Source organism: Pinus tabuliformis, chromosome 4_1, assembly GCF_031772625.1.
Source record: "Pinus tabuliformis cultivar Carrire ecotype Pingquan chromosome 4_1, CPIR1, whole genome shotgun sequence".
Classification (NCBI taxonomy): domain Eukaryota; kingdom Viridiplantae; phylum Streptophyta; class Pinopsida; order Pinales; family Pinaceae; genus Pinus; species Pinus tabuliformis.
The window spans coordinates 816,683,263-816,695,860 of record NC_142303.1 but is presented as its reverse complement, the minus strand read 5'-3'; the positions used below and the strand labels follow the sequence as shown (position 1 = coordinate 816,695,860).

At 38.2% G+C, this 12,598-nt stretch overlaps 1 protein-coding gene across 1 annotated transcript in view; it reads left to right on the top strand.

The window, feature by feature from the left end:
* The window catches only part of LOC149178737 (dihydrolipoyl dehydrogenase 2, chloroplastic-like), a 174,536-nt gene that overhangs the window by 68,403 nt on the left and 93,535 nt on the right, over window positions 1–12,598 (top strand). The window contains exons 7-12 of the mRNA XM_089422222.1: window positions 690–752; window positions 944–1,018; window positions 1,229–1,307; window positions 1,454–1,554; window positions 4,685–4,798; window positions 5,146–5,259. Of these exons, the coding sequence (XP_089278348.1) occupies window positions 690–752; window positions 944–1,018; window positions 1,229–1,307; window positions 1,454–1,554; window positions 4,685–4,798; window positions 5,146–5,259 (546 nt within the window). The remainder of the gene's footprint in view (window positions 1–689; window positions 753–943; window positions 1,019–1,228; window positions 1,308–1,453; window positions 1,555–4,684; window positions 4,799–5,145; window positions 5,260–12,598) is intronic.

Sequence of the window (12,598 nt, the reverse complement as noted above, 5' to 3'; positions counted from 1 at the left end):
TGTTCTATTTGTTGAGCACTTTTATTTCTATTTATGAAGACTTCCTTTTCAACAATTCTTTGTTCTTTTCCCTTTGTTGAACAACATGTTGACAATGCTGCATGGCAACCAGTCCCCATCACCAGGGGGAAACGTCCCTGCGTTTCCTTGTTGCCGGGGACTTGGGAACTGCAGGGAGAAGCCTTGTTTGGAAGCGAATTTTCTCGAGGACATGGGTGATGGCCCCCACGTTCTCTGGATGTTTGCAGCCAAAAACTAGGAGGTCTTGGAGATATCCCTCAATGGCTTCGAGGATGTCTGAAAAGCCCCTATCTAGATTCTAAATTGACAAAAATGTGGCACTCGTTTCCAAGAAAAATATTTAGGACTTGTTTGATGCAGTGCTTGCTGGAACATTTTATTGTATGTTTTGTAACAGGGGATGATAGTAATGACAGTTTTGACTCCTTTGTTTGGTACTTTCTGCCTAACAGCTTTATGTAATTAATTTTACTGAGGTTTTAATGTGCACAAAGACTGGGTCTTTCAGACATTACCTGGCTTATCTTCAATGCTAATAACAAAATTGTTCCAGCCTTGTAAATTATGAGAGAGCTTGACATTAATAGTCATTATTATGGTTTAAATGGATGTTACCAGCAAGTTACTAACACTTGGTAGTTTCTTAATTGGCCTCATGTTTTGTGCAGGTGGATGCAGCACTTATTGCTACAGGACGAGCACCGTTTACAAAAGGCCTTGGCCTTGAGAATGTAAATGTTCCTTTCTTAATGAGAAGTTGGTCTCTTTCTAGTCTGTGGATGATCCAATTTACAAGGCCATAAGATATAACATATTACTTATTAGGCATGGCCATATGATTATTTGTGGGTGCTGTTTTCCATGCTATAAAAACGTGGCCGGGTTGAATTTTTGATGAGCTTTCGTCTGTTTGTTGCTTTAGATTAATGTAGTTACTCAAAGAGGTTATGTCCCGGTTGATGAGCGTATGCAAGTTATTGATGCAGATGGAAGTACGGTTAGTGCAATTGATATATTCCGTAGCTTCTAAAGTTTCTATTTAAATATTCCTGTTATGTACCATTTAACAGTAATAGGACATGCACTTGAGTTATTTAGTCATCAACGACTTTTTGTGTATGTTCATATATTAGCAGACACCAACAAGTATGTTACATCCATCTTTTATTTCAATTGATTATGGAGTTCTTTGTTCTAAATTGTACAGGTTCCTCATGTATATTGTATTGGAGATGCAAATGGGAAATTGATGCTTGCTCATACTGCTAGTGCACAAGGCATTTCTGGCAAGTAACTGACTCTGTGTTGAACATTGGTTTACATTGTGGGAGTCATTAATGTCAAACTATGGCATAGGTTACTCTCACATATATGGAAATAAATAGCTGAGTTTATTCGATTTTTAATACTTATCCTGAACTTTATGTGGCAGTCATTGAGCAGATTTCTGGGAGGGACAACGTCCTTAACCACTTAAGTATTCCAGCAGCTTGCTTCACGCATCCAGAGATTAGTATGGTTGGCTTGACAGAGGTATAATGAAGAAGCTATGTTATTCTTTTTCATCCATGCCAATGTCTTGATTGTTCAACTGAGGGAAATACAACAATGCATTAAAATACTATAAAATAGTGCAGCAGCTGCAATTTTTCTGCATTATGAAGGAACACAAAATGTTTGCCATTTGAGCCTTAATGCCTCAGAACATAGCTTTTTGATTGGATATTGATTGCTCCATATGCTTTTTGTCAGTCGAGAGGTAGGAAAACATTGTGTTGGCAGGCTAACACATTTCTCCTCACAGCTGTTGATGATCAATAACAATGTTTACATGGTATGATATATTCCATAGAGTGAATTTCAAAAGGCATTTTTATCTTTTGATTATTTTCTCCATAGAGCAGTTTTCGCAATCTTAATTATTTTAAGCCTTTGCTTCAATTGTGACATAGCAAGTGGTTTTGTGAGGTGTTTTTCTTGCAGAACACATGTACACTATCCATGGAAAAGATCACGGGTTGTAGAAACCTTAAATGAGACCAAGTTACCAACCATTATCAATTAATTCATTGACATAAGTTAAACTTAAAGAGATGAGTTCTCAACTTTAGGAGTTGTTTGTCAATTTGAAACTACCTAGTTGTCTACTATTTGTTACCTACCAAGCATTACCTTAACCTTGTACAGGCAAATATCTGGCTGCCTAAGTTAATAAGGCTGACTGAGTGCAGTTTCAGAACGCAATGGATGCAGAATCTTCCATGCAATTGAGAATTATTGGTTGGAACATTGTCATTTATCTCAAGCTCTGTTACCGTTGACTGAAAAGTCTCCCGGGGCCTTTTTCTGTCTTAGAATCACTTCAGAAATGGACCTGTTTTGTAAATGCCTTGAGAATGTCTGGGACATACCTCCTGCCTTTCTCGAAAACAGAAACGTTTGGTAGCTGTTTCTGTAAATTTCCTAAGCCCAGCACAAGAATTAGTTCCCGACAAATTTTTATATCCAGGAATAAGTTGCAGCAACCTGTAAAGTCTGATTTGTAAACTAACCACTACTGGGCTCTTTAACAAATAAAATGCACAGCAGAAATAACAGGAACAACAATCACACAATTGACACAATTTTACTCTGGAAACCCACAAAGGGGAAAACCAGCAACTAGTTTGTTCTTATTGGCTCAGGAAAATAGGAATTTTCTTACAAAAACACTGTAAAAATTCCCACAGCAAATACAGAACCATACGACCTCACCAAACCCAACAAAAATCAAATCCGATGCAGTGCCTACATCACCCTGTGCGCAGCTTGCATCACCCAGCTCGTGCGGTCTGCATCACTTAGCTCACATGGCCTGCATCACCCAGCTAATGCGGCCCTATTTCACTCGGTTCAGTTGCTGATAATTTTCCCTGAAAATTCCTCCATCTTCCACCAACAAATCACTCTCTTTCAGCAAATCGAACTGCCCACTTCTCTCTGTCACAATAATGTGTCTTCACCTCATGGATATGACTTATATCAAACTCCCTTGAGCCTCCTAATCTAACCATAGTGCTCCAAAGAGATGGAGGGTTGAGATCATCCCCCATCTCACCTCTTGAGATCAATGGCTCAAATTAGATCTTGGTCACTTAAATTATTTATCTCCATAACCTTAGACAACAAAAGAATATAATACATCAAATATAGCTTTCCTAAGTTAAAACTTAGGACACTAGAACATATGCAGTGTTTTATTATGTATATATATATATAGATAGTCCATGCAACAAAACACCCCACCCTCTAGCCTGTAGGCAATAGTAAGATATTCTATAGGGCTTAAGGCCATACAACAACAAGGCTCGAAGCCAACCTGTCGCCTGCGGGAATTGAACCGAGTTGGGAAGGATAAGAATCGTTCCTCCCAACCACCCGAGATAAACCCAAATGACAATATATATATATATATATATATATATATATATGTATGTATGTATGTATGTACGTATGTACATATGAATTGCTACCCAAATTAGCCCAACGGGTTAGCTCAATCTGTTGTTGCGAATGTTGTTGGGCATTTGGCTAGTTCATTGCCAAAGGGTGCTTGGTTCAATTTCCCACTGGCTTAGGCCCACTAGTCTATGCCATTAGGTTTACTAGGAATGACATCCATGAATGTGGGGAAGCATTCCTTGGAGATTTTTTTCTACCTATAGTTACCAAATATGGCCAAATTGCCCCTTTGCATATAGAAATTCACTATAGGTACAAATTCAATAGTGTTCTCCATATTGTACAGACATGGCATGGTCAACACATCATTCATTTTATCAAATATGTATTCGTACATGATATAACATACGATATGGTTTTGAAAATCTTTCAGCTCACCAAGCAAGATCCGAACACTATGTGACCAATGTCGTCGAGTGTAGTTGGGACAGACAATGAGGTGTTAATTTTCCTATTAGATTGTTGAATCATTGATCAGCAACCATAAAATATCAATATCTGTTTATTGCAAATTATTTTAACAATATGTCTGGGAGACGCTTTGTCTAAAGCACTTTGCGCTGGAATACCTGCATGTGAAATCATTCTCTAATCTTTAATATCCTATCTGGAAGGTACACAATTGCTTGGCTGTGAGATAGTGTCCAAAGGCAACAAATGTGAAACTGCTGTGGGGCCAAAATGCTCATCCATGTATACCTTCTTTCCTTCCCAATAAACAAACAGTTTAATAATTTGTGATTGAGAGAGTTATGCACGTCTTGAAAATTATTGTGTGATATTCTTCCATGCAAGGATTGCTCAAACTTGGTACTGTTGCAAAGAGCAAAAATCCAGATACAGCAATTCTCTCAGTATCATCTCTCCACATGTTGAATAGCATTTGTATATGAGAAATAAAGGCTGCTAAGTTATGTGGATTAATGGAATGCAGCCTTCTCCTTGGGAAAATAACATCTTTGTAGCCCCATTGGATCCATCAGATTCATTATTGCGAGATGTTTATTCTGCTCACACATTACAAGTGTGTTAGCAGGATAGTTAATAGTCAGCAAAAGAGCAAGTACTAAAGGATGTTGTCCTCATTTCTCTTGTTGTTTTGATTTAATCTTATAAAATCCAATGTCTATGTGGAGATTCTCACTGACTGTCCTTTTGTCAGCCACAAGCAAGAAAAAAAGGGGAGGAGGAGGGCTTTGAAGTGAGTGTAGCTAAAACAAGCTTCAAAGCAAATACAAAGGCCCTTGCTGAGAATGAAGGGGAAGGGATTGCAAAGGTAACTATTAATATCAATGAGCTTACATTTTGAAGTTTACATTCCTACTGTGTGTGAATGTTGAAGCTATTTCTTAATTTTCATTTTAACATATACACAAACACCATTGCATTCTTCATCGCTTGATCCATTTTTTTGGAAACGTGGAAATACATAGAAGCATGTTTAGAATTATTTTCAATTTTCACATAAAATCATGTGGAGGGCAGTTAAAACTGGTTATTCAAATTATTTTCTCTGTTTCTCTGTTTGGTTTTTCTAATAGTTTCATAGGAGACTGAAATGTTAATTGTTACACTGCATCACAAGCCATATAGTCTTCTAATAATATTCCATGAATTATACAGTTGATATACCGTCCAGACACGGGAGAGATTCTCGGGGTTCACATTTTGGGCTTGCATGCAGCTGATCTTATCCATGAAGCATCAAATGCTATAGCCATGGGAACTCGCATTCAGGTATCCACTTGTATAGTTATGTATAATTAAGTGTGAAAATTTATTAAGAAATGTATAGGTATATGGTTACCTATATGGGTATGGTGGTGCACCCTTGGGTATTGAGATCCCTAGTATGTCAGTATGGGTTTTCGTTGCTGTTGTTTTTTTAAACACTACCATAAATTCTTATGACACTTTTCTACTTGAGACTCTTTTTACCCTTGCCGGTGATTTATTTATTTTGATCTTCTTTTATTTGTCTTTCAAACATTGAATGTTTTGACTAGATAGGAAACAAATGGAATGCATTTACTGGCTTCTTTTTTGAAGTTGGAATAGATTTAAAATGTTGATATTTATAAGGGCCAACAAATTATTTGATGTAACCAACTCTGACCCCAATTTTGAGGTAGCTTCTTCACAACTGTGCTAGAGAGAGATATATCTAGTGCAATAGAGAGAGACTGCAAAACCCAAGCACTAGTGCTGAAAACAGGAAAAAACAACTGCACCCAAGAGAAAATTGCCAAAATTAAGTGCCCTTATGATTATAACACTAGGTGTTTATACACATCTCAAGTGAGGCACTCCTTAAAGAGGGAGTTATGGCCCTGTTACCACTCAAACTAGTAGGGGTCCTAAGAGGGGATTGTATAGAGTAACTACTAGGTCAAGGGAAACAATGGAGCGATAGCCCACTGTCACCTCAGCTAAGGCTCTGCACTCTTTACGGACTTTCACCAATGGGAGGAGACCCGGTATAAGGGCAATCACCAGATGAATGGATCAAATAAGAGGATAAGGAGTGATTCCAAAGGCCTATTCACAAGAGAGACTTAGTTATATGGATTTCTTGCTTGAAAAGCAAGGTGATATGCTCTCTAGGAAGGGCTAAGAGGATTCTTGAGGCTAGGGTTTGGGAATATATCCTTTCAAGGGGTTTCCTAGACCCGAAAATCTTTATGGAGAATTGGCCTTTACGTGATCTTTGTGGAATTAGAGTTGTAAAGTTGCGAGACCACATAGGACCAAGTGGACCCGAAATTAGGTCAAGGGTATGGAATTGATCAACAAAGGGGCTTGACCTAATTAGGGAAGTGAAGAGGATCAAAGGACAAATTTTCTTTTGAGATTTGGATGCAATGATCCTAATGAGGTCACTAACCCAATATCAACCTAGGGCAAGAAACGGTCTTGTGGCTAGGGCTTGCTACATCTCAAGATTCCACCATCGGAATTGCTTGAAATTTGGAGGAGCTCTTGAGCAAACTACAACGCAACAGTGGACCAATTTGCAATGGTTTTGGATGGCTACAAATGATTTCGTGTGATACCCTAGGAGACCTTCTAAGGCTAGGCCTAGAATTATAAGAAATGAAGAAAATAAATGTTATTTAGACCACCAAAGGGATATGAGGATCAATGCCTTATTGCTTGGGCTTAATGGAGTCAAGATACAGATAGATCATGAAATTTCGTGAGCTAAGGAGCCCTAATTGATTCTTTGCTAGCCTCTCCGAGGGCATCAGTGAGATCAATAGAGATTTCTACTTCAAATTTGCGAAGGAGACAACGTTTCGAGGTCCTTAACCTAAGAGGTGCCTCTAGGAACATTCGCCCAATCCCTCAAAGGTCATCTAATGCATTTAATCACTGATTCACGGTCCCAGAAGAATTTCGCATTACATTTAACCCATGCAAGAATAAAGATAACAACATACATGCAATTAACAAGTAAGATAACAAGAATAACATCGAAATTTCGACTTACATAAGAGAGAGAGTATATCCATTTATCAACTTCGCATTAGAGAAGCTCCAAAGACAACAATGGAACTCAAACATCATAGTGCATCAAGAAAAGCTCCAAAAATTCATCCCAACAAAAAGTGCGAAAAGATCACAAGAGATACCAATCCAATCCAAGTGATGATGAATGAGAGAGAATGCCTCTTTTCTATTTAGACAATCCTCTAAGGGATTCAAATGGCCTAATTTGGACTAATAATGACCCTAAAATAAAATAATGTGCATAATAACAATACTTTTGGTGACAAGCCCACCAAATAGCTCAATAACATAATAGTAAGCCTCTCAAGAGGGTCAAATGATAAATAAAGTGAGTTGTTGGGCCTTTGAGGAGGCCTAATGAAGTCTTGAGTGTGCCATGATGTGAGAATGGACCTCAAACATAGTCAATAAGGGGTTGGCCCCGTTTTCCAAGAAAATCCCGATGGTGCCCCCAAGTGGGTGTGAAGGCCACAAGGACATCCTCATGGATCTCCAAGTGGATCGGAAATGCCTGTAAACCATTCGTGAGGGCTAGGATGTTGACATAAGCCGTAATACATCCTCATCTGGACCCTGGAACATCTGCCAAGTGTATGATGCAGTGTGGAGCTGGCTGGGCGTGGTGATCCAGGTGCATCATCCTCATCGAAAAGGTGGAACACGAACAATCAATGAGTGGTGTTGGGGATGCGTGAAGTACTCTCTGTAATGGTTGGTGCCCATGGCTCTCAATGCTCACCCTACAAGTGCCAATGTGGCTCTCTAGAGGGCTAGGACCTCGTATAGGGAGACCAAGCCCCAAATGGAGACCCACCTGCAATCCTACATAAGATCCAATGCGTCCCCTTGCCTTCCAATACAACAAATCATTAGAATAATCAAGTAAACGAGCTTAGAAATCATGGAATCAATGGGCACTTCATGGTGGCATGCCCTTCCATAGCAGGCTTTGGCATGTACAAGTGTCTCCAAGCTCAATGAGGGGTTAATCAAGGACCCTAGTAGGTGGTTTCAACCTTTAATGGGGGTGACATGTCCATGGTACATTCCTCAAGTGGCAGGTGGCAAATGATATAGTAATGGAAAAGAGTGGGGATCAGGGGAATCATTCAGACCAAATGTCATGGTACAAGGGTAGCTATAATAAGGGAAGCCCACACCTGGGTATATGAGTGTAGGAGCGAGAAAATCGTGGCACATGAGTTACCTTGACCTTTGTTTTTCCACCATTCTTCATATGCCCTTTGCCTTTGATTGATTTTTCTTCATAATTGCTCGGTGCTCCAAGTGATGAGAGCATGATGAGTAGGATATAGCAGTAGATACCCCCTTAAGGTGGGGAAATTCATCGCCCACCGGGGGTTGGAACAATCAAGGGTTCCTTAATGATGGAGGGGGCTCATTTAGGGCCCATAAGAACCAGGGTGATGGCCATGGATAAGGGATAGAGCTGTTGAAATATGTAATTAGGTTCGGTCTTCATAATGGCATATGTAATTGTGATTTTATATATCTAATGAAAAGAGAAAAATAAATTTATTATTTGTATTCTTGAGCCATGGGTTTCATGCTCAAGGGAAAATTATTTTAGGTCAAGCACCCATTGAGTGCTTCTAGGTTTGTCATAAAGTCAATTGAGTCATTTTCATGTATTGAAGACCCATTTGGGCATGTTACAGAATGTAAAGAAAAATTTATTGAGTCAAAAGACCCTCCAAGACCTCATCATGGCACAAAGATCAAGTCGGCCTACATAAAGGGACAAGTCGACCTCAAGATAGCAATTTGTACCCCTCACAAGCCTATAAATAAAAAGGAATTTGACCTCATTTGCACACTCACTCAAGCAAGTTCGATCTCCTCAAGATAGAAGTTGGAAAAGGATGAAGAAGAAGAAGAAGATCAAGATCGAAGTTTTTGGGCCTCTCTCTCTCTCTCTTTCATTAGTGTTTCTACGTTTTCTAGGCTAGACGAAATTCTGAGGCTGTATCGAAGTTGTGAAGCTGCATCAAGGTCGAAGCTGTGAAGTTGCCTGTAGATTGAAGTTGTTGAAGCTGCATCAAGGTCGATGTTGTGAAGCTGCTAGGTCGAAGTTACTGGAGAAGTTGTTGGAAGGTCGAAGTTTGTTGCTGGAAGTTGTGTAAGAAAAGATCATCAAGAAGGAAGGATGACTTGGTCTTGGAGGGTCTTGGTCAAGGGTCATAGGTCTTGTAATTTGTCAATTGAAGTTCTATAAGAAGAGAAGGATTCTGGTAGGTTTACCTTTCAGCTGGAGAGGTTTTGGCCCTGGCTGATCGCCTATATCTTGTGTCTTCTAAGTTGCAGAAAACATTGGAGAAGGGTTTGATTCCGGCCGGAAACGAAATGGAAACGAGGAAACTCGTACCGTACGGTCTGGAAACTCGTTTCCAGTTGTACTAGCCTGTTTCTCGGGGAGGAAACATGGCTGGAAACGAGTTTCCATGCTGTACGACGCAGTTTCCTCTTCTAACTTGACTTTTTCTTGTATTTTTTTTTTTTAATTTTTCGCTTCTAAATTTTTTATTGGGCGATTAAAATATCTTCTAGATGCTTCTAAATGCCTCTCAAGTTATAAAAAAGAGGATTGTTTTGAGTGGGGCAACCTAATGTTCAAGCCTATGGCCCTAGTGCTGATATGCAGTTCATGGTAATGTTAAATTCTTAAAATAAAAGGATGAAAATGAAAAATAAAGGAGAATGAAAATGAAAAATAAAGGAGAATGTCACTTTTACTTAAATTTTTAACATTACCATGAAATGACTCAGGATGTTTGAGAGTGGTTTCGCCTTCATTGGATTTCATATGGAGAAAGTAGAATTTTAGATCTCTCTCAAAATCCAACAAACTTATATGTTTTTCAGGATTTCAGGATTGGGGGATTACAATGTTTCCATTGGATTTTGTCATGTATTAGGGTATGGAACTTGTATTTAATCAAGAGAACCAACCCCTCTATGCAGGGGAGACTCCCAATAATCAAAAGCACGTAGGATACTAGGGTATGGATCTTGTATTTAATCAAGAGCACTAAGGTCGTGTGACTATGTAGGAGGAGACTCCCAATCAAGCACGAGACAAGAAATTAGAAAATTCTCATGGTTGATTTTGGATATTGCTATTTTCATTATGTGATCATTCATGAGTAAATGTGATGTAAATTTAGAGACTTATAGTTTATGCATTGACAATTGACAATTTAATCATAATTTAATAAATTAGAATGTATCATATATGCTTTATGATTGCACATTATTTCTTAAATGTCCTAATATATATATATATATATCTTGCGTGTCCTATATATATATATATATATATATATTGCGTTTTCCCGTTTCCAAAATTTGGGGGGTCACATTTCATACCCGTGCCCGTTTCAGAAACTCGTACCCGTTTCCTCGTTTCGTGCAACTTAGCGTGTCCTATTGTCTCATTGTTCTTTATGATTTGCTAGTTGTTTGATGATAGAGAACAATAATAATAATAAAGGAAAGAAGTTAATCAAGTAAAGTAAAAATACATCACAAGCAATTATCAAAGTAAGAGAAATCACCTACACTTGTTGTCCCCTAGATTTCTCAACATGTTATCAGAGCTAAGGTGACTACATCAAGGAAGAGAAACACACAAAAGGATACTCTAGGGCCGAAGTATAAAGAGATCATCTTGGAAACATCAAGAACATCAATCATCAAGAAGGACTAAGTCTCTCATCATATTGAAGGGGAATGATTAAGAGCATCAAAGAAGACTTCAAAACCCTAACTCATCCAAAGAAAGGTTTCACACTTGAAGCATTCTTGGGAATCTCACATATTCTATAATCATTATCATAAGGAAGGAAGAGCGAAGCACTTTTGGGTTTGTTTTTTTGGGCTATGTTCTCCACATGTGCGAAGTATTAAGACATCCTTCTATAGTAGCAAGTATCGAATTGCAGCGACCATCAAGGATCAAGTTTTGTGCCAAGAAAGGTCTCCTGTGCAAGCCGAAATAACAAGAAAAAGAAGTCAAGTGAAGCGAAGTAGAAAGGGGGCAAATTTGTCCATCTTCTAGCCACACATGTGAAATAGTGTTGTTGCAGAAAAGGCCGAAATTGTAGAATTGCTACATCAACCCGAAATTTTGAAGAAGGGCCAAAATTGGAGGTTGTGAAACAAGTTTAACTAGCATTGTCTTGAATGAAGAAAAGCAAGAAAAAGCGTTGTCATCATCATCAAAGAATTAATGTGATCTCCCTTTGAGCCAAGGATCACTTTTGAAGAAAGACATCTTCACCAAGAAGACATTTTCTATTATCTACATCATCATCAAAATCAAGAAGGCATCAAGTTGAAGATTTCATCATCTAGGAGTATATTCACTTGACAAGTTAGTATTTTTATATATTTGAATATGTCAAAATGACTTCATATTGCAAGGAGAGAAACAAATTGGTTTGGGTCATCAAAATTTCTTGCATGGAAGAAGAGGATAGATTTGATCCTCATAGAAAATGAAGTTGTTGGTCAATTTAAGGGTTGAATTGTCAAACCGTTGAAAGAAGAAACTCAAGCTCTACAAGGTGAAGATATCAAAAGAACAAGGTATAACCTCATACTTTATGAGGGTGTTAGAAATAAGAAATAAACTCCAATAGTTGGTGTTAGAGTCAGTATTTGCATACTGCCACCAATGATCAAAATCTGTCTTTTATATCATATTAGAGTCCCGTTTGAATTTTTTTTGCATTCCACTTAGGTCATCATGAAAAAATTTGTTCACTGATGGTAGTCCAAAATCCAAAATCACTTTCCCCTCTCAAAAGTTTGTATTCGCTGGCCCTCCTTCATGTGTCTTCTGGGTTTCCATTGAACATGAAGGCTCATTTCATCATATTTTATATCAGTCAAATCCACTTGAAATTCAGTCATTTGAGGTTCCATTAGGTCACCTATGTTTTATTTTCCCAAGGTCCAATAAATCACCATCTCACTGCATAAGGTCAACAAAATATGAGAGTCAAGCAAATAATATCTTTTTCAGTTAAATAAAGCTTTCCAAAGCATGTAACCATGGTTATTGAAAGCCCTAAATTTGATTTCAAGAAGGGATTTTATTCCAAGTTTGTAAATTAAAACTTCAAAGTTCAAACAGAGGTAATAATTTTATCTTTGTTTATGTAATTTTATTTCTATTATATGTAATAAGTTACTTTTTAGTTGCATACTCAAGTCCATTTCCAAAAGCATCCCAAGCAAAAGTCAGAATCAGGATTGCCAAAGCATCATCCACCTGTCAAGAGCAAAAAAGTCAAAAGTCAAAAAGCATTAATATGAAAATGACAAGAAACATTAGAAAGAGGGTGTGCAACTCATGAATTATATTTCATCCAAGTATAAAGGCTCTCAAACACGCTCATGAAGCTTCATTTGCACTCTAGCACTCTCAAAACTCCTTAGCAAAAGAAATTTGCCTATTTTAAGGTGAAATTGGGCAAAATAGAGCAAGAGGGCGCGTTTAGCAGGGTCGCTGCGTGTTTAGCTGGGTCGTTGTACGTTTGCC